Genomic DNA, 20,619 nt, shown 5'->3' with positions numbered 1-20,619 from the left:
ATGTACCTTTAGCTTTAATTAGTGAATTTACTATTAATTACTCACCTTAATATTTACCTTGATTAGAGATAACAGAAAAAAAATTTCTGCTACAATCTGCAAATGGGATTCTGGAAGACTCAGGTAAACCAACAAATGAAGAAAGTGCTCGCCTAGCTGGGAAAAATCTATCAACAAGACAGTGTATTGAATAAAGAGCAGGGAACTTCCTTCTTGCCAGTTTTGCTTGTTCCGGAAAACATACAGGGTGTTTCAAAAAGAATGTACGTATTACAAAGTATTATTTTGTCCAAAGTATCGATCACTGTCCCTCGGCTCAGCTATTGGAGAAGCGAATACATAGTCTAGTTTGTATTAATAGCTGCCAGATGTCAGTTGCCTATGGATTTGCTCAGTAACTGTCATATGTTAAAGTGGCTACTCCCCAGCAGAAATCATTTTGTGTTCTCGAGTTTGCAAAGTGCAATTCTGTGATCACAGTGCAAAGATGTTTCAGGTTGAGGTACCAAATTGAGCCTCTAAATGGGTGGAATATTCACAGATGGTATCGACAGTTTCTAGATACAGGATGTGTATGTAAAGGAAAGAGTCTAGGCCGCCCTCGTATTCCTGAAGAAAATGTTGCATGAATTTAAACTGCTATCCAGCGTAGTACTTCAAAATCAACTCGTCATGCCAGTCGGGAGTTACAACTGCCCACAACAACAATTTGGCATGTTTTGAGATTTGTTATGAAGCTGTATAAGTTACAGCTGTTACAAGCTCTGTGTTCTGATGACAAACGCAAACGTATGGCATTTTTTAATGAGATTCTTGATGCTATTGACACTGTCGATACCTTCTGCAAATGTCCCACCCATTTGGAGGATCAATTTGGTATCTCAACCTGAAACGTCTTTGGACTGTAATCAAGGAATTGCACTTTGCGAACTCAAGAACACACAATGGTTTCTTCTGCGGAGTAGCCATTTTAAACATATGGTGGTTACCAAGCAAAACAGAAGACAACTGTGGCCATTAATACAAACTAGACTGTGTATTCGTTTCTCCAATAGCTGAGCCAAGGCGCAGCGATTGATAGTGTGGACAAAATAATACTTCGTAATACACACAATCTTTTTGAAACACCCTGTATTTCAGACACTAATGAAACATCCAGAATAAGATTTTCACTCTGCAGCAGAGTGTGCGCTATACTGAAACTTACTGGCAGATTAAAACTGTGTGCCGGCCCGAGACTCGAACTTGGGACCTTAGCATTTCGCGGGCAAGTGCTCTACCAACTGAGCCACCCAAGCACGACTCACGCCCCATCCTCACAGCCTTACTTCTGCCAGTACCTCGCCTCCAGTTCTGCAAAGTTCGCAGGAGAGCTTCTGTAAAAGTTTGGAAGGTAGGAGGTGAGGTACTGGCAGAAGTAAGGCTGTGAGGATGGGGCGTTAATCGTGCTTTGGTAGCTCAGTTCGGTAGAGCACTTCCCGTCGAAAGGCAAAGGTCCTGAGTTCGAGTCTCGGTCTGGCACACAGTTTTAATCTGCCAGGAAGTTGCTAATGAAATATGTCGCAAACCTTGAATTGACCACTTAAATTGCTATCTTATCAATTCACTCTTAAGTATTTTAAGTCAGTGATGCTTCTTAGCTGTATACCATATCATATTTTGTTATAATAATTCATTATAGGCAATCCTAACAACTTTAAATAACCATGACATAAATGTAAAAGCTTTTCGTGCATAGTGTAGTGGATCTCTTAATTTTTCAGAGGTTCAAATCTCCATTTTTAAAACAGTGGGGTTCCCTGAACTGTTGTCTTCTTTTATCCCTCCAAAGGCTTTATTTTCATTGCCTTATTTGATGTCTTTATCTCTTTTCTCTTGTTAGTTCGTTTAAAATAGTAAATTTAATTTCTTTGTCAATAATATTGATAGGTTTTTCACCAAATATTATTTGACATGGAGTGGCTAGCTGTATGGTATGCCCATGCAGAGTGTTGTTTACTGCAGTAAGTTTGACGCAATCCATTAATTTGCCTCTTACATTGTATTGTGTGTTCAATTTTGTGTGGCCCATGCATTGTATAAATCATTCTGAAACAAATTTTGCCCATTATCTGTTAACAATTAATAATAGTTTTAAGACACCCACTTTTACAAAATAGCCTTGCTCTAATTCCACAACCAGTTGGAACTATTTAGGCACATAAAAACTTCTGAGTGGTGGACAAAAGTAAGTAGGCTAAATGCTTTGCACAAACAAAGTACTCCTGGGTGTTGTAAGGCATGCTTGTGATGCGCCCTACTGCAAAAAGTGACCCACCACTGACTTCAGCTTTCTAGTGTTGCTTGTTTGTCCAAATCAATGGGAAGTAACAATTGTGGCACAGTGAAACTAAACCTGATAATTCATACATATGAGCTTAGCTTTTGCAAACATATAAAGAAGCACTAAAATTGAAAAGAAGTGCAGGTGGACATTAATAAAAGTTCACAAATTTTTCACTTAAGAGTTGGTAGCCCCATTCTGTAAGCAAGGGCCACTTAACCTTATCAGCCCATTGATAAGTTGGCAGAACACTCTGCTGCCTCTTATGCCCAGACTCTACTTAGCTGTCTGGGCTTAGTGGTCCATCCCGGCCCTCATACTTCATGCTCTTTTACTCTTCCTCCCCCTCTCTCACGTGGTCCGTTCACCTGTTGTCTACATATGCTTATCTTGCCCTGTTCGTGTTGCTGGTCTTTCCTAGGCAGTTTCTGAGCAGGGTACCTCTGGTAAGTGGGGAGGGGGCTGTATGTCCCTCATTGCACTGTGGTTTTGGGGGTTTCCGGCTGCTCCCTAGATGGCAACCTCATGTACCTTTCTTCCTATGTTCCGCTTTCTTCTATTTTTTGTCCATTATCTAGCCTTTGTTGAAACTTCATAGACCTTGGGGTTTTCTTCCCCTCATCTTGGTAGGCCATCTCCGATCTCCAGTCATGTAGACCTGTCTTTTCAAGGAAAAAGGAACTGATGATCCAGTAGTTTGGTCCCTTAAATCATCCACTCAACCAACCAACTACAAATGTTTGCTTAAAATAGGAAATGTGTAATAAAACAAATGAAATACTTTTTATGAACAAACTGCTGCAACTGCTAATACTGTCAAAAATTTTATGTCTGTATTGCACACACAATGGTCTGAAGATCTCTCATTTGCAAAGAATGCAGGGGCAGTTTCTCAGTTGTAGAACACAGAAAGTATTAAAGAATTTCAAAAAAATTAAGTTACACGTTATTAAGGCAGCACAAGTAAATTTTATTGAATGCTTTACAACACTTCAAAGTGCTCTCCAGGGGGCCCACAGTCCTTTTGTGGGCGCGTGTGTGTTGCACACTGGGCCCAGAGCTATTGCAGCCTCCTTTCCTTTCCTTTCCTTTGAAGGCTGCATTACCATCCTTGTTCCTCTTCCTCCCTCTCCTTGCTCCTTTGTCCCTGCCCCCTCTTTTCCCTCTTAGTGGACTTTTTTATGTCAACCTGGCTATCCTCCTGGCTTTGTTTTGGACTGTGCTATTGTTTAGTTTGCTGTTTCCATCTCCTTTTCGGTGTTTTGGATCCATTTCCAAAAATTTTCCGTTCAGCGTGAGCCATTTGGGGTAACTCCCTACCTAGCTTCCATGGTGCAGGCTCCCCTCCCCTCCCCTCCCCTCCCCCTTCCCCTACCCCTTTGCACCCCTGGCCCCCCTCCTGCCAGGCCACCAGCACGGTAGCCAGTCCATGTGGTGGGGCTGTTAAGTACCCACTTGGCTGTGCCCCTTAAACCACAGGGATCACACTGGTAGTACCTGAGCTGTTAGCGCCTCGTGTATGCCCAGCAGTCGATGCTCATCATTTTAGGCACCAGAACTCGCGGCAATGGCCGCCATGCCAGACGGCCCTCGCTGTGGCTGGGTGGCGCCTATGGGGTGAGCCCCTCATCGGAGTGGGTGATACTAGGGTGGACGCCTTGCGCATGAAGTGACAAAAGCTTCACCATCCTGGCCATTCTGTGGCTGTTTCTAAGCAAGCTTGCTGGCTTAGATTGAAACCTTTCCCTCAGTACCTGGTTTGTACCAGGACGGATGGCGGTAGTTTTACCACGACCAAGCCTTTGTTTTTCAGGGAGACGATTGAAGATAAATATGGCAAAGTTGAATCTATGAGTAAAATGCGGTCCGGTGATTTGCACATCAAGACATCTTCTGCTGCCCAATCTGACGCCCTGCGTGCTTGTGACCATCTCAGTGACGTCCCAGTCTCCATCACACCCCACCAAACTTTGAACTCAGTACAGGGCATTATTTTCCAACGAGATCTTCTTCTACAAACTGCTGAGGGCTCTGTGCTAACCCTGAGCGGCGAGGGGTTCATTTTATGCGCCATGGGCAGTGAGGTCCTCAAAACAATTGCATTGCTAGGGGCGCCTTTATCCTGGCCTTCGAGGGGGATGTCCTCCCAGAGAAGGTCAAGGTCATGGTGTATCGGTGTGATATAAAACCATATATTCCACCATTGATCAGATGTTTTAAATGCTTAAGATTTGGACACGTCTTCCCGCTGCACCACTGATCCCCTCTGTGGTGACTGTGGCCGCCACCTCCGTGAGGGGAGTGCCTGTGCTCCCCTGCCAATGTGTGTAAATTGTAATGGACAGCATTCTCCACGCTCGCCTACATGTCCGGTGTTTGTGACAGAAAAAAGGATTCAAGAGTACAAAACCTTAGTTCGGCTCACCTACACTGAGGCTCGTCAAAAATATGACCAGCTCCATCCCATGTCTATGACCTCTACTTTTGCTTCAATTACGTCCATTCCCCCTCGTACCCCCTCGTCTTCCCAGCTCCACCCCATTCACCTCATGCCTTCAGCCTCCTCCTCCTCCTCCTCCCCCTCCCCCTCCCCCTCCCCCCTCCCCTGCTCCTCGCATCCCCCTCCTACTCGCCCTGCCCCTCAGTACCAATCCCCACCCCTTCGGGTGCTGCCCCCCCTCCCCCGCTGGAGAAGTGCTCCCCACCTTCGGCAGCTGATGGCACTGGAGCTCCCTCCCAGGACTCCTCTTCCCAGCACCCCCCTGAAAGGCGATCTAGTGCCCCACATCGGCAACGTGATCCGCGGCCGATGGGCACCGAGATTGCCCGGTGTAATTCCGTACCTGTCCTCGTTTAAGTCATCCCTTCTCTTCCTTCTCAAGAGAAGAAGCAGAAATGCCGGATCAAGGGCAAGGCCCCTCTGGTACCCCCCTGAGGTGTGGCCTTCCCCTCTTGCAGCCAATGGACCAACAGAGTCTGATCCCACCTATATGGATAGAACCCCATCCTTATCGGTGACGGATAGTGACTCGGTGGTGTGACCAACTCCGGTCCAATCGCTTCCACTTTGGACTCCGGCTTGAGAATCCTCCAGTGGAATTGTAATGGATATTTGTGTCACCTTCCAGAGTTGCAGCCCCTTCTTTCCTTCTACTCTGCCACTTGTATTGGGCTCCAGGAGACCCATTTTGCCAGTAATTACTTACTGACCCTTTGTGGGTTCCACGCTTTCTGTCAGAACCGAATTGGCCCCTTGCAGGCTTCTGGTGGTGTTTGCACCTTGGTCCGCAAGGACATTGTTAGTAAATGGGTTCCCCTCCACACCACTCTGGAAGCCATTGCTGTCAGGGTCCATCTGGCCACTCCAATCACAATCTGTAATCTCTACCTCCCACCTCACAGGCCACCCACATCCCATGCCCTCACCACCCTTCTTCAACAACTCCCTTCTCCCTTCCTGCTATTAGGGGACTTTGACGCCCACAACCCTCTTTGCGGTAGTCATACAACTGCTGCTCTTGGCAGGACAGTTGAACCTGCTCTGGCAGGGCTTGACCTCTGTTTACTAAACACAGGTGCTCCCACACACTTTAGCGTGGTGCACAGAACTTTCTCAACCATTGACCTCTCCATCTGCAGTCCCGACCTTCTTCCCTCCATTCAGTGGGGTGTCCATGATGACTTATGTGACAGCGACCATCGCCCGATTGTTTTGACCTTCCTTCAGTCACCCTCCCAGGTGGGTCCTATCTAAGACTGATTGGCATGCCTTCTCCTCTGCTCCCATCCCCCCTGTATTGCCACACGACTGTGTTGATGAATCTACTCAGACCTTGAATTCCTCCATCCTTTCAGCAGCTGTTTCAGCAATCCTTTCTTCTTCAGGTTTCCCCCCGCTGGAAGATGGTCCCTTAGTGGATTCCAGAAATTGCTGCAGCCATAAAAGACCTCCATCGTGCTCTTCAACTCTTCAAGCGGCACCCTTCTACTGCTCTTCTTCTGATCCTTAAACGACTCCGGGGCCGGGCCCACTACCTAATCAAATTTCAGAAACTGATTTGCTGGGAATGATATGTAGCCGCCATAGGACCCCCACATCCCCTCTTTACAAGTCTGGGCGAAACTCCGGCAAATTTTTGGCCACTGTCCTCCCACCAGTGTTGCAGGAATTTCTGTAGATGGTGTTGTCACTCAACACTTTGCTCTAGCTTCGGCATCGGCTCAGTACCCACCCATGTTCCTTCTCCTGAAAGAGCATTCAGAACGACTGCCTTTGTCTTTTGTTTCTCACTGCTCAGAACCATATAATGCCCTATTTAGCGAGTGGGAATATGCCAGCGCCCTCGCCCTTTGTCCTGACACGGCTCCTGGACCAGATTGGATACATAACCAAATGCTCCAACACTTGCTGGCCACCATCGTATATTGACCCTCTTCAAACGTCTGTGAGGAAGTACTTCCTACCCAGTAGCAGGAAAGTATTGTTGTTCCAGTCTTGAAGCCAGGGAAGCCGCTTCTTCAGTTGGATAGCTACCATCCAATTAGCCTTACTAACACCCTCTGCAAGCTCCTTGAACGCATGGTGAGTTGGCGGCTGTTTTGGATCCTTTAATCCTGCGACCTTTTTTCATTGACTCAAACTGGTTTTCGCTGTGACCACTCTACGATGGATAACTTGGTGCACCTAGAGTCTGCTATCCGGTCAGCTTTTGCCCATTGGCAACACCTCCTTGCAATCTTCTTTGATCTGCATAAAGCCTATGACACCACCTGGAACCACCACATCCTCACCACCCTTCACGAATGGGGCCTTTGTGGCGCTCTGCCCATTTTTATCCGTAATTTTCTTTCTTATCGCTCTTTTCGGGTACAGGTTGGCTCCTCCTACAGCTCTCCCCACTGGCAAGAAAATGGGGTTCCACATGGTTCCGTGCTGAGCGTCCTTCTCTTTCTCGTAGCCATTAATGGTCTAGTGAGAGCTGTTGGGCCGACAGTGTCCCTCTCTTTGTATGCTGACAATTTTTGTATCTACCTCGCCTCCTCTGTAATGGGCGCTGCAGAACGCCGTCTAAAGGGGGCAATCTGTCGGGCCCACTCGTGGGCTCTCTCCTATGGCTTTCAGTTTTCGGTGACCATGACTTGTCATGCATTTCTGCCGTCGCCGTACAGTCCATCCCCATCCAAAATTATTCCTCAATGGCTAGCCCCTCGAGGTGGTGGACACCCATTGCTTCTTGGGTCTGGTCTTCGATGCCCGGTTGACATGGCTCCCTCATCTTCGTCAGCTGAAGAGGACGTGCTGGTCCCATGTCAGTGTTCTTAGGTGCATGTGCAATACCACCTGTGGTGCAGACCGCTCTTTTCTCCTGCGATTGTATCAAGTGTTGGTCCAGTCTCATTTAGACTATTTAAGTCCTGTCTATGGTTCTGGTTGCCTTCGACACTGCAGATACTACACCCCATCCACCACTGTGGAGTCCAACTTGTGACTGGTGCCTTCTGGACTAGCCCTGAACTTAGTCTTCTTGCACCAGCAACAGCTGATATATTATGTGCTCCGCATTCACTGCACCCCAAAGCACCCTAATTATGGTGTCCTTTATCCAGACGTGGAGATCACCCTGCCAGAGCAGCGGCCACGATGTAGGCTTAACATGGCTGTGTGCATTCAGTCGCTCTTTTCTGAGCTCCAGCAATTGCCTTTACCACCTCTCTTCTCTGCTCACGCACATACCCCTCCATGGTGTGTCTCTCGGCCGCAGCTCTGTCTTGTCTCTCAATCAATTCAAAGGATTCTGTCCCTCCGATGGCTTTTCACCACCAGTTCTCATGTCTCCTCAGTTCCTTTCAGGGTTCAGAAGTGATTTATATTGATGGCTCCATGGTTGCTGGCTGTACTGGTTTTGCTTACACCTATGAGTGACACATGTAACTTCGCTCCTTTCCAGGTGGCTGTAGTGTTTTCACTGCAGAATTGTTTCACAAAGTGCCTAGCGTCCAGTGCACGTTGGTCTATCGATTGTTCATATGATTTTGAAACGCATCCATGTTGGTTTTTGAACATTTTTGAAAACATTTTAACTTGCTTTCTGATGAGTCATAAGTTGATTTTTGAATGTGTGCTTAGTGTTCGTGATATCTCTGTCAGGAGAATCCTAGTCACAGCTAGAAATAAACTTTCCACAGACATAAGGGGACTGGGCTATACGAGCTGAGCGGAGTAAAGCCGAACGGATGAATGCCAAGTGCCATCTGATTATGTGGATGATTGGGTTTGCGAATGATCAGCGTTGTTATAATTACTAGTGAAATCCATAGTTTCAGACTACCAGAATAGAAATAAACGAATAACATGAATAACAGGTGAGAAAGATTACGTACTATCTTCTCGGTGTACCCAGTAAATGAAATTTTCACAGAAAATTTTTGGCCAGGTTGTTGCACTAGTAAGGACCAGTTGTACAGTCTCCGGCTAGCAGCCGCTTAAGTTCTATTCTGGAAGTAACGCATAAAACGTGTTGTACGAACATGTAGAAACACCTAACTGGAGAATAATCGCGGGATAACTAAACCTGTGAGTCTGGCTGGGTTAGTGAAGTTAATCGGCGAACAAATTTTGACAACTGCAGGAATAGCTACAGAATTTGCGATGACAATATTGTTTGTTAGAACGAGGAAGGAGGAGAAACGGGGGCATCACACAAATTATGGAAGAATAAGACGATTCCAAATTTATACAAAAGGTTTTTAATACTACTTTTCAATCTCATGCTTGAGGAACTGATGCGTATGAATGAAATGTGAAACTGTTTCCTAACATAAAGCTTTTTGCTTGTAGTAAGCCTAATAGGCATTTGATATTGGTACTTCGTGAGTTATATTCTGTCATGCTATAAAAATGACCATTTGTGCCAAAACAGTCTCATTTTCTTGGTGTGGGTTACGAAATTGCTGCAAAGTTAGAAAGGCCAATTTTGTTTTATCTAGCAGACAGTGACAAAATAGACGTAATCAGATTGAGAAACCACACCAGTCTTGGGTATTATTTGTATTAACAGCTTTGTCAGTATTAGATAGCGATATTTCGATTTTTCATGAAGCAAAACATTTGATGAACTTTTGATGAGGTAATAGATTCTTTCACAGAAAGAAAACCACACCGTGTAAAGCCTGAGCAAGATTAGAGAGGAAAAAAATGCTAGGAGCTAAGGGTTGAAGAAATGTGTGCTTTCTTGCTTGTATCTTATATTTATTGGTTGTGTTATTAGCTAATAGGCAATAAAGAGTGCAAATTTTCTGAAGAGTTCTTGTTCTCCCGATTACAAACAATCCCATCCGCTATTAATACTGAGATTTTTTTTTTATTAAGAGGGGCAGGCTGTCAAACCGGCCGACTGGGAGCAGGAGAGGCACCACAGGACATTTCAGTTTCCACTGTCCTGAATATAGTTTGATGGCATCCACTACAAAATATGTACGTTTAAGTTTCACAGAGCAAAATACAGTGACGTGCGACAGAAGAATGCTGTAGGAAGAGACGTGGCACTGCACTTTGGCACACATAAGACAAAATATAGTGGCAACTATTTATTCACAACTGATACAAAAGAGTTACATGTTTGCAGCTGTCCTTCAGACTAGTCACCAGCGTTGTGTAGAACCCGTTGCCAGCGATGTGGAAGGCGTAGTACACCTTTAGCAGACCCTGTGCTGTTGATAGTGCGAATGGAGAGGTCTATTGCCTGTCAAATCCCTCCAACAGTTCTGAAGCGAATGCCACAAAGTAGTTCCTTCATCTTTGGAATCAAATCAAAGTCTCAAGCACTGAAGTCATATTACTGTTCGTTTTTGGAGCATCACCTGCAACCAGCTTTGAGAAAGAAGCAGTGACACTTTCTGCGCAACCCACACATTATTTTGCACAACTATTGAGTGGCTGCTCTGTTCGGTCGATGGGACTGGGAAGTACTGTACCATCCATCATACTCCCCAGACTTAAGTCCTTGTGACTTTGATTTGATTCTGAAAATGAAGGAACCACTTCGTGGCATTCGCTTCCGAGCTGTTCCAGAGATTCGACAGGCAGTAGACCGCTCCATTCACACCATCAACAGAGCAGGCTCTGCTAACGGTATACTATGCCTTCCATGTCACTGGCAACGGGTTCTACACAAAACATGGTGACTACTTTAAAGGACAGTAACAGGTGCAAAGATGTAACTCTTTTGCACCTGTTGTGAATAAATAGTTGCCACTATTCAAGTTCCAACCCTCGTAACATGTCTTACATTTCCTCGAACACATATGATTTATGTTTCAGACTTTTCAGAAAGATCTGCTCTACAAAATTAACATATTTTTGAATTTTTTTTTTTTTTTACCCGGTTCGCAAAAATATCGTAGATCTGGGGCTGATGTGCAGAGCAGTCTGAGTTATAGTGGGTAGTCTCCATGTGACCCATGTTTACATTTAGTGATTTTGCTGTTTCCCCTTTGTTTACTCTCACATCAAATGAAAACAAAACTGATATCTGTGGCAGGGAGCTATCAATTAAATTAAAATACATTCACATAATAACGGAAGGCTGAAATACGTTATTAGTTTCAGATTTTATTTCCACCTTTCTGACAGCCAAGCATTAATTGCCTTGCAGAACAATGAAGTTATTTTTGTCTGTTTGCTAAATAAATTTGACTTTTATTAACCTTTTCCACAGAGGCAGTCAATATATTCGAAGCGAGATGTTGAAATCCACAGAACTGGCTAGTTTGAAGTGTTCACTGCATTTCTAGTGCACATTTTCATCTTTTAGCACATATGGGATTGGGATGCCACAATAAAGAACCAAACATGATATACATGAGTACTGGTGCTGCAAGAAAATTTACATCCCGAAAACCTCACTGAAAAGCGTAATATTAGGTCGAGGCCTACTTCATTAGGAATCTGGACTTTAAGCCAAATTACACATTTTAGTATGGTTTATGAAATTCCGATGCTCTCGCAGTATCCTCTGATGTCTTGTTTCTTTTATCACATAATGAATGATCTTTTAATGTTTTACACGTACATACATGTGGGCTTCCTACGTCATGTTAGCTGTGCAAGTGCAATGACACCTGTTACCTGTGCTCTCTGGCAAATGCTGAAACGAACCTGTTTTTAACAGGTCACGTGACATGAGCTATGACTGGCTTACATGAACTATGACTGGCTTACAAGAGCACAACGCAGTCTCGATTTCAATTATTCGGAAAGTAGCACGTGATGTTTGGTGGAATTCCAACGAATACTTTCGTAATACGAAAATACGCAGCGTACATGTTGCTGCACAGCAAAGATATTTCCAAAACGTGTCTTTTTTCCCCCTGAATTTTGTTTTCTAAAATGCCAGGAAATTCAGCACCCGTGTATAAAACCATATCTATTCAAAGAATTGATAAGTTTTGCAGGGAAAATATACTGTCACTTAAAATGGAAAAAGTGTGTTTTCACCCGGGAGAAAGTGTATTTTTAACTGGGAAATCCGGGAAAAAACCCAGAAATTTGTTTCCTTGTCCGCGTATATACCCTGTCCTCCTCCTCCACTACCTCCTGCGGGTACAGACATGGTCTTCAAGTCGCCGTCACTGCCCCCAGTTGCTGCCTCACCGCGGGCGTGCCGCCGGCCCTCCCTGCCCCTGGGTGGATCGGCGACTCCCTCCGCTGCCCTGTTGGCTGTCATGGACACCTCGGACATCCCTTCCTCCCCACCAACGGTGGTTGACGATCCCAGGTCTTCTCCCATCTGCACCATCGGCACCATTCGGGGCATTTCCGCACCTACACGCAAGTTTCAGGGGGGAGGGACCTGGTACCACAGGTTTCGTATCCGCGCCAGATGGCACGGACCTCAATTACCGGTAGAGGTCTCTGCAGCCGTCGCGCCGTAAGCCGTGGCTGCGTGCTTCTGGCCTGCGTTTAATGTGAGGGTGCCACAGTGGATCACATAGTCCCAGTGACCAATAGCGATGTACCCTATTGTGTATTTAAGTGCCTGCCTCTTTCTCAGCGAGACAGTCTGATATTCGCATGAGTCTGTCAACACTTCGCTTACTACAGACAGCATGTTTACTTTACTTTGTTTCCGTGTACAAGTGGATGTTGTGGGTTTGTGAAGTTTTGCTTGCTTCTTGAATGTTGTTGTTTGTAAGGTCTTGCTCGGTCGTCCATCGTTGTTCGTGTTTGTTGGTTTGTTTGCGTTTGGTCCCACCGCGCTTCGTTCTCAGCAACCCAGTGACCGTTCTGGTCGCAGTTACGATGATGGTGATTGGTGCCGAGATATAATTTATATGAGCTGTCTTCTATGACTAATTAAACCATCCAAGTGGTGCTACCAAAGTGTGTTTATTTTTCACAACAGAAATTTTTGATTTCATAATTTGTTTAATGTCAGTACATTGTATCATAGTTAAAACTCCCATAATTTTCACCATTTCAGTGCCATGATAGTGGTATTTGTTAGATGTAGAAAGTTTTCATGATGTGTGTGTGTGTGTGTGTGTGTGTGTGTGTGTGTGTGTGTGTGTGTGTGTGTGTGGGGAGGGGGGGAGGGGCTGTTATTCACTGTAACAAGTCTCTTTTGCAATATTAAGGGCAACATACAGTCTCTGTGTTATATAGTGTATGTTTTGTGTATACCACTTGCTGCTTGGTGAGAAGAAATGTATGCTCTGGATATTTGATGGAAGGTGTCGCCTCACTTGACAGGTTCCAGAGTAAATGAAACTTCGATATCAGATGCATGTATATTGTCTCCAGTTTTCCTGCTCTTTAGGACTAATGTGTTAATTATAAGATCATTGGTCTGTCAGCTGCCTTATCTTTTATGTAAACTGTGTTTGAAAACATAAATGTTTTCCCCCTCCACAAACCGTCTTCTGCGCCCGGCAAGCAATTAAATAGAAAAGTATATGTGCAAGCTTTAAATCAGTAAATATTTTCTTTTCTCAGTTTCCTCAAGATCCATTATCAGTTCACAACCCCTGTTTTGATAAAAAGGAGGAACCAGAGCTACACTTGGATATGGATGACGCTGAGCATCATGTAAGTTTTCACATTATTGTTATATTATGCTTGAGGTGCAGTAGTTAAATAATCTAAGATAATGAGCCATTATAACCATTATCAGCAATTAACAGAATTTTTTAAAATTTCAGCGACTTTAGTTATCTTTTCTGTTACTTGTTGCTTGTTGTGGACAGTATTTGAACAACAAGTATTACATTATTTTCAAAACCCTTCGTGTGTAATGAAGTACTTTAATTTAAACTCCACACAAATATGTATTCTGCGTAGGAAGCTAGGCAGGAGGGACCTCTCCTTGGAATAACTGTTGATCTGCATGTGTACCTCAACCTCTTAGTACTATAATGGAAAATATATCATAAAGAGTATATCTTTGAGTCTGTTTATTGTGACATCAAAGTGAAGGTAAGTAGCACCCCTTACAGGTGTTGTCAGAGGACAGGACAGGGATAAAATATTACGGGCTATTATGCTGTTCTTGGATGGATATTCCATGAAAACCCAATGTTTTGCCCCCCACCCCCCTCCCCCCCACCGCCACCTGCAGAGGCGATTTTCAATGTGGATAATAGTTTCCTTGATAAGATTTCAAAGCGGTGCAGAGATTGGCAGCTTGCTTTAAAAATCCAAACATGTAAATTTGAGCATTTCATAAAATGTAAAAACGTAGTATCCTATGACTACAGTGTGAACAAGACACAATTGGAATTGGTCAACTTGTACAAATACATGGGTGTAACACTTTAGTAGGGATATTACACTGAACAATCACATAGGATCAGTTGTAGGTAAATCAAACAGACTTTGGTTTATTGTTAGAATACCAGGGAAACACAATTGGTCCACAAAGGAAACTGCATACAAATCACTTGTGCAACCCAGCCTAGATTATAGCTCAAGTGCGTGTCAACTGTATCAAATAGGATGAAAGGGCAGCACAAATTGACACAAGTTTGTTTGACCCAGGGCAAAGTGTGGCAGAGAAGATGAAGAAACTGAACTGGCAGACACTTGAAGAAAGAGACAAACTATCCCGAGAAAGCCTGCTAAAAAAGATTCAAGAAATATGAAACTTTCTGGCAAATTAAAATTATGTACCAGAATGAGACTTGCTCAGGACCTTTGCCTTTCACGGGCAAGTGCTCTACCTATTGAGCCACCCAACCACGACTCATAACCCTCCCTCCAGCTTTACTACTGCCAGTACCTCACCTCCTATCTTTCAAACTTCACAGAAGCTCGCCTGTGAAACTTGCAGAACTGTTCCACCCATTCTCCGTCTCTTGGGCGAGGACACCTTCCTGGGTGGGTTTTCCTCCATCCACTATGGAGTGTCCGTTTCTGCACCGACTGTGACCATGGACTTCTTTGCACCTCATATCCAGCACGGTAGCCAGTCCATTGTGGTGTGGCCGCCATGTACCCTGTTGGTTGTAGCCCACTGACTACACAGGGATTGCTCTGTTGATGTGTGCGCTGTTAACTCCTCACATGTGCCAAGGAGTAGATGCCCGTCACCCTGGGGCATTGGGACTCCTGGCAATGGCCATCTTGCCAGGTGGCCTTTGCTGCGGGTTGGTGGTGCCCGTGGGGTGTGCCCCTGGTTGGAGTGGGTGGCATCAGGGCAGATGACACTCCATGAACCATACTATGTCATCTATTGCTGGTGGCCCAATGCCAGCATTCTCTAAGGAGTCGAGGTCTAACTACAATGTGAAGACGTATGACTCCAAATTGTTCCCTTCCCTGGCCACGCTATGGGAGGAATGCCAGGCTAAGGATGTCAGCAAATATTCGATCCAGTACCTCATATGTACGAGAGCTGATGGGGCTTCCTTCATGTCGATGAAGCCTCATTTTTTTGTGGATCATTTAGAGGACGAGTTTGGGGAGGTGGAGGGATTGTCCAAAATGTGATCCAGGTCAGTCTTGATAAAAACAGGATCCACTGCCCAGTCACGGGCACTACTCACCTGTGACAAGCTGGGGGATGTTTGTTTCCATCGAACCCCATAACAGCTTAAATATGATCCATGGTATTGTATTTCACAGGGATCTTCTTTTGCAGTCTGATGATGAGCTGCATGCCAACTTAAGAGTGATGAGGCACATACATAGGAGTCCAAAGGATAATCAGGTAGTCACCGGTGCCTTCATCTTGGCTTTAAGTGCTGCCTTCTCACTGTACTTCCAGCGTCATATGTTACGACTGTGGACGTCTATCACATCCCAGTACTTCATGTGCCTTGCCTCCCATCTGTGTCAACTGCAGAGAGCACCATTCCCCTTGTTCACCTGACTACAGGTTCTCCAGAAAGAATGGAAAGTCATGGAATACAAGACCATAGACTGACTCCCCTACATTGAGGCTACGAGGAAATTTGAACACATACTTCCTTCTTACACTGCCGCTACGAGAACAGTTCTAGCCCCGTCAGTTCCACCAATTTCAGTCCACTCTCAGAGCTGTAAGACTGCACCTGCCTCCTTGATGGTTGGTGGCACTTACATCCCTGTTGCTCCCTCACGAGAGCAATGCCCCTCCCTCCCCCCTTTCCCACCCTCACCCCACCCCAAACCATCAGGGACATCAGTCCCCTCTTTTCAGCCGGAGAAGCGTAAGTCTTCTTCAGCTCCTCTCGCAAGTAAGGCGTCCCTTAGGTCCCTCCCCTCACAGGTTTCCACTAGTGGGAAAGATGACTCGTGCCAGTGGCTGAAGTGCCCAAAAGCAGCTGGTCATAGGGCTTCACAATCCTCCAGTCCCGGAGACTGAATCAGTGAAGCCCTCCCAGCCAGAGAAACCCAAGGAGCAGTGAGAGAAATCCAAAAAGAAGACTCCCAGGAACAAGGAATTTTGGTGGCACCGACATCACTACTACCTACAATCTCTGCATCTGAGGACGAGGTGGAGATTCTGGTGTCCGCTGAGAACCTAGATCTTGCCGAACTGTCATGACACAACGGTTATGGACTGCCCAGGAACTAAGTCTGTGGCAGCAGGTGACCCTGAGGCATGAACTGCCTCCTCGAGAGTTCATGCCTTCCCAGCCTTACAATCAAGTCATCCTCCAGTGGAATTGTGATGGTTATTCCCACTGCCTGGCAGAGCTATGGAACTGTTAAGTCTTACACCTGCTTTCTGCATTGCCCTCCAGGAAACCTGGTTCCTGGCAATGCAGACCTAAGCCCACCGCGGCTATAGGAGATGTTACAAGAACCATAGCAACTATAATAGAATGTCAGGTGGAGTTCATGTCTATGTCCTGAACTCGGTATGTAGTGAAACTTTACCCGTTTAAACCCCTCTTGACGCTGTGGCTGTCAGGACAAGGACAACGCAGGAAATAACTGTCTGCAACAAATCTTCCTTCAGATGGTGCAGTACCCCTGAATGAATTGGCTACGCTGATTGATCAACTCCCTAAACATTTCGTACTTTAGGAGATTTTTATGCCCATAGCCCCTTGTGGAGTGGCACCGTGCTTACTGGCCGAGGTAGAGATGTCGAAAATTTACTGTCTCAGCTCGACTTTTGCCTCCTAAATACTGGGGCCCCCACACAAATCATAGTACTTCCTCAGCCATTAATTTATCCATTTGCAGCCCAGGACTTCTCCCATCTGTCCACTAGAGAGCCCATGATGACTTGTGGGGTAGTGACCACTTTCACATCTTCCTGTCACTCTCCCAGTGCCATTGCCCAAACGTCTACCCAGATGGGCTAACATGGCAGACTGGGAAGCTTTTACCTCTGCTGTCAGAGCTGAATCTCCTGCTCATGGTACCATCAGTGTGGTGGTTGAGCGGATCACTAGAACGATCGTTTCTGTGGCGGAAAATGCGATCCATTGTTCTTAAGGGTGCCCCCGGCGAAATACTGTACCTTGGTGGTCACCGGGAATTGCTGAGGCCATTAAATAGCATAGGCAGGCTCTACAATGGCACCTTTCCATGGTGCACCTAATAACTTTCAAACAGCTCTGTGCCCCCGTTCGTCAGCTTATAAAAAGACGGAAACAGGAGTGTTGGGATAGGTATGTCTTGATCATTGGCTGCCATACATCATCTTTCCAAGTCTGGGTGAAGATTAGATGAGTTTTTGGGTACCAGACCCCAACAGGTGTCCCTGGCATTAATATAAATGGTGTGTTATCTACAGGTGCAAACGCGATTGCCGAGCACTTTGCTGAGCACTATGCTCGAGCCTCTGTGTCGGAGAATTACCCCCAGCCTTTCGCACCCTCAAACGGCAGATGGAAGAGAAGGTCCCATCATTCAGTACTCGCCACAGTGAACCCTATAACACCCCATTTACAGAGTGGGAGCTTCCCAGCGCCCTTGCAGATTGCCCCGATACAGCTCTTGGGCCAGTTCAGATCCACAGTCAGATGATTTAACATCTCTTGTCCAACTACAAGCGACATCTCCTCATCATCTTCAGTCGGATCTGGTGCAATGATGCCTTTCCATTGCAACGGCGGGAGAGCACCATCATTTCAGCGCTCAAAGCTGGTAAAATTCCACTTGACGTGGATAGCTGTCGGCCCATCAGCCTCACCAACGTTCTACGTAAGCTGTTAGAACATGTGGTAAGTCGGCGGTTGTGCTGACTCCTGGAGTCACCCGGCATATTGGCTCTCCGTGCGAGGGCAGTTACCGCCAGGGTAATTCTACCACTGATGATCTTGTGTCCCCCGAGTCTGCCATCCAAACAGCTTTTTCCAGGTCCCAGCACCTGGTTGCCGTCTTTTTTGATATATGGAAAGTGTATGAAACAACCTGGCAACATCATATCCATTGCACTTTATATGGGTGGGGTCTCTGGGACCCCCTCCCAATTTTTATCCAAAACTTCCTGTCACTCCATACTTTCCACATCCAAGTTGGTGTCTCCCATAGTTTCCCCTATACCCAGGAGAATGGAGTGCCACGGGGCTCTCTATTGAGTGTCTCTCTGTGTTTAGTTGCCATTAACGGTCTAGCAGCAGCTGTAGGGCCGTCTGTCTCACCATCTCTGTATGCAGACGGCTTCTGCATTTTGTACTGCTGCTCCAGTACTGGTGTTGCTGAATGCGGTGCCTACAGGGAGCCATCCACAAGGCGCAGTCATGGGCTCTAGCCCACGACTTCCAGTTTTCAGCCACGAAGTCGTGTGTCATGCACTTCTGCCGGTGTCATACCATTCATCCAGAACCAGAACTTTACCTTAAAGATAGTTCCACTCCCTGTAGTGGAAGCATATCAATTCTTATGACTGGTTTTTGTTGCTCGATTGACTTGGCTTCCTTGCCTTTGTCAGCTTAAACGGAAGTGTTGGCAGCACCTCAATGCCCTCTGCTGCCTGAGCAACACCAGCTAGAGTGCAGACCATTCCGTGCTGCTGCAGTCCTACAGAGCTCTTGTTCAGTCCCTCCTCGAGTGTGGTTTATGGTTCGGCGGTGTCCTCAGGGTTGCATTTACTCAACCCAGTGCACCACTGCGGAGTTCGACTAGTGACAGGAGCTTTTAGGATGAATTCGGTGACCAGCATACTGGTGGAGGCTGGAGTCCCTCCATTGCAGGTCAGACGTGCTCGTCAGTTACATTGCACACATTCGCAACTCTCTTGAGCATGCTAATTAATCTCTCCTTTTCCCAACCACAGCGGTTCATCTCCCGCATCGGCCGCTCAAGTCTGGGCTTCCAATTGTGGTTCGCATCTGGTCCCTTCTGTCTGAACTGGAGTCCTTCCCTTTACCACCTCTACTCGATGTCCATTTATGTACACTTCCATGTTGTAAACTTATGCCACAGCTTCACCTGGACCTAAGGACTCAGTTAACCCTGCAGCTCTTCGCTGTCACTTCCTCTCAATTCTTGACATGTACCGGGGCCATGAAGTGCTTTACACCGACGGCTCTATGGCTGATGGTCACGTTGGCTTCGCATATGTTCATGGGAGACATATTGAATAGTGCTCCTTGCTAGATGGCTGCAGTGTTTTCACTGCAGAGCTGGTGGCCATATCTCGTCCTCTTGAGCACATCTGCTCATGCCCTGGCAAATAATTTCTCCTGTGTACTGACTCATTGAGTAGCCTCCAAGCTATCGACCTGTGTTATCCTCAACATCCTTTGGTAGCAACCATCCAGGAGTCCATCTATGCCCTGGAACGGTTCAGTTGTGTGTGTTTGGACCCTACGTCACGTCAGAATTCCAGAAAATGAACTTGCCGACAGGCTGGCCAAACAGGCTACATGGAAACTGCTTCTGGAGATCGGCACCCCTCGTAACTGACTTGCGTTCGTTATAACACTGCAAGGATTTTTAGCTTTGGGAAACGGAATGGCATAATCTCAGTGTGCACAACAAACTGCGAGCCATGAAGGAGACTACGAATGTGTGGAAGTTGTCAATGAGGGCCTCTCGCAGGGACTTAGTGATTCTCTGCCGGCTCTGCTTTGGCCACACATGGGTGACCCACAGCTACCTTCTGCACCTCAGTGTTGGTGCAGTGGGCCCATATTTTTCTGCACTGTCCTTCTTTGGTTGCCCTGCGACATCATCTTCAGTTGCCGGACTTGCTATCCTCGATTTTAGCAGACACTGCCTCATCGGCAGATTTGGTTTTACGTTTTATGTGTGAGGGTGAGTTTTATCATTTGATCTAAGTTTTAGCACATGTCCTTTGTCTGTCTGTGTCATCCACCCTAGTACTTTTAGGCTGGAGGTTTTAATGTGTTGCAAATTCACTGGCTTCTCCTTTTTATTCTTGTGGTCAGCCAGCCAGGTAATCTGCTTTCTTGTTTTAATCTCTTCTACCTGTTTCTTGGGTCTCTCTGTGATTTTCTTGTCCTCTTTTGTCTATTATAGTGTTTGTTGCCCTTCTGTCGTTTTGTGATCTTTTCTTCCTCCCCTATGTGTTATGAGTGTCATTTTCTTTTTACTCTCACTCTTGTGGCATTGTTTTAATCGGAACAAGGGACTGATGACCTAGCAGTTTGATCCCCCACCCCCTTCTTTTAACCCAACCAACTAACCCACCAACCTTGCAGAACTAGCACTCCTGGCAGGTAGGAGGCGAGGTACTGGCGAAAGTAAAGATGTGAGGGCGGGTCATGAGTCATGCTTGGGTAGCTCAGTTGGTAGAGCACTTGCCCACGAAAGGCAAAGGTCCAGAGTTCGAGTCTCGGTCTAACGCACAGTTTTAATCTGCTAGAAAATTTCATGTCAGAGCACATTCCGCTGT

At 46.0% G+C, this 20,619-nt stretch overlaps 1 protein-coding gene across 4 annotated transcripts in view; it reads left to right on the top strand.

The window, feature by feature from the left end:
* Positions 1-20,619, top strand: part of LOC126272153 (transcription factor MafB-like) — an 87,740-nt gene that overhangs the window by 17,804 nt on the left and 49,317 nt on the right. For all 4 annotated transcript variants that reach the window (XM_049974779.1, XM_049974782.1, XM_049974780.1 and 1 more), the window contains one exon: positions 13,317-13,409. In XM_049974779.1, coding sequence (XP_049830736.1) covers positions 13,317-13,409 — 93 coding nt within the window. The remainder of the gene's footprint in view (positions 1-13,316; positions 13,410-20,619) is intronic.

The sequence above is a fragment of the Schistocerca gregaria genome, chromosome 5 (assembly GCF_023897955.1).
Source record: "Schistocerca gregaria isolate iqSchGreg1 chromosome 5, iqSchGreg1.2, whole genome shotgun sequence".
NCBI classification, from domain to species: domain Eukaryota; kingdom Metazoa; phylum Arthropoda; class Insecta; order Orthoptera; family Acrididae; genus Schistocerca; species Schistocerca gregaria.
Note: the sequence above shows the minus strand (reverse complement) of the source record. Positions and strands in the feature narration are given on the sequence as shown.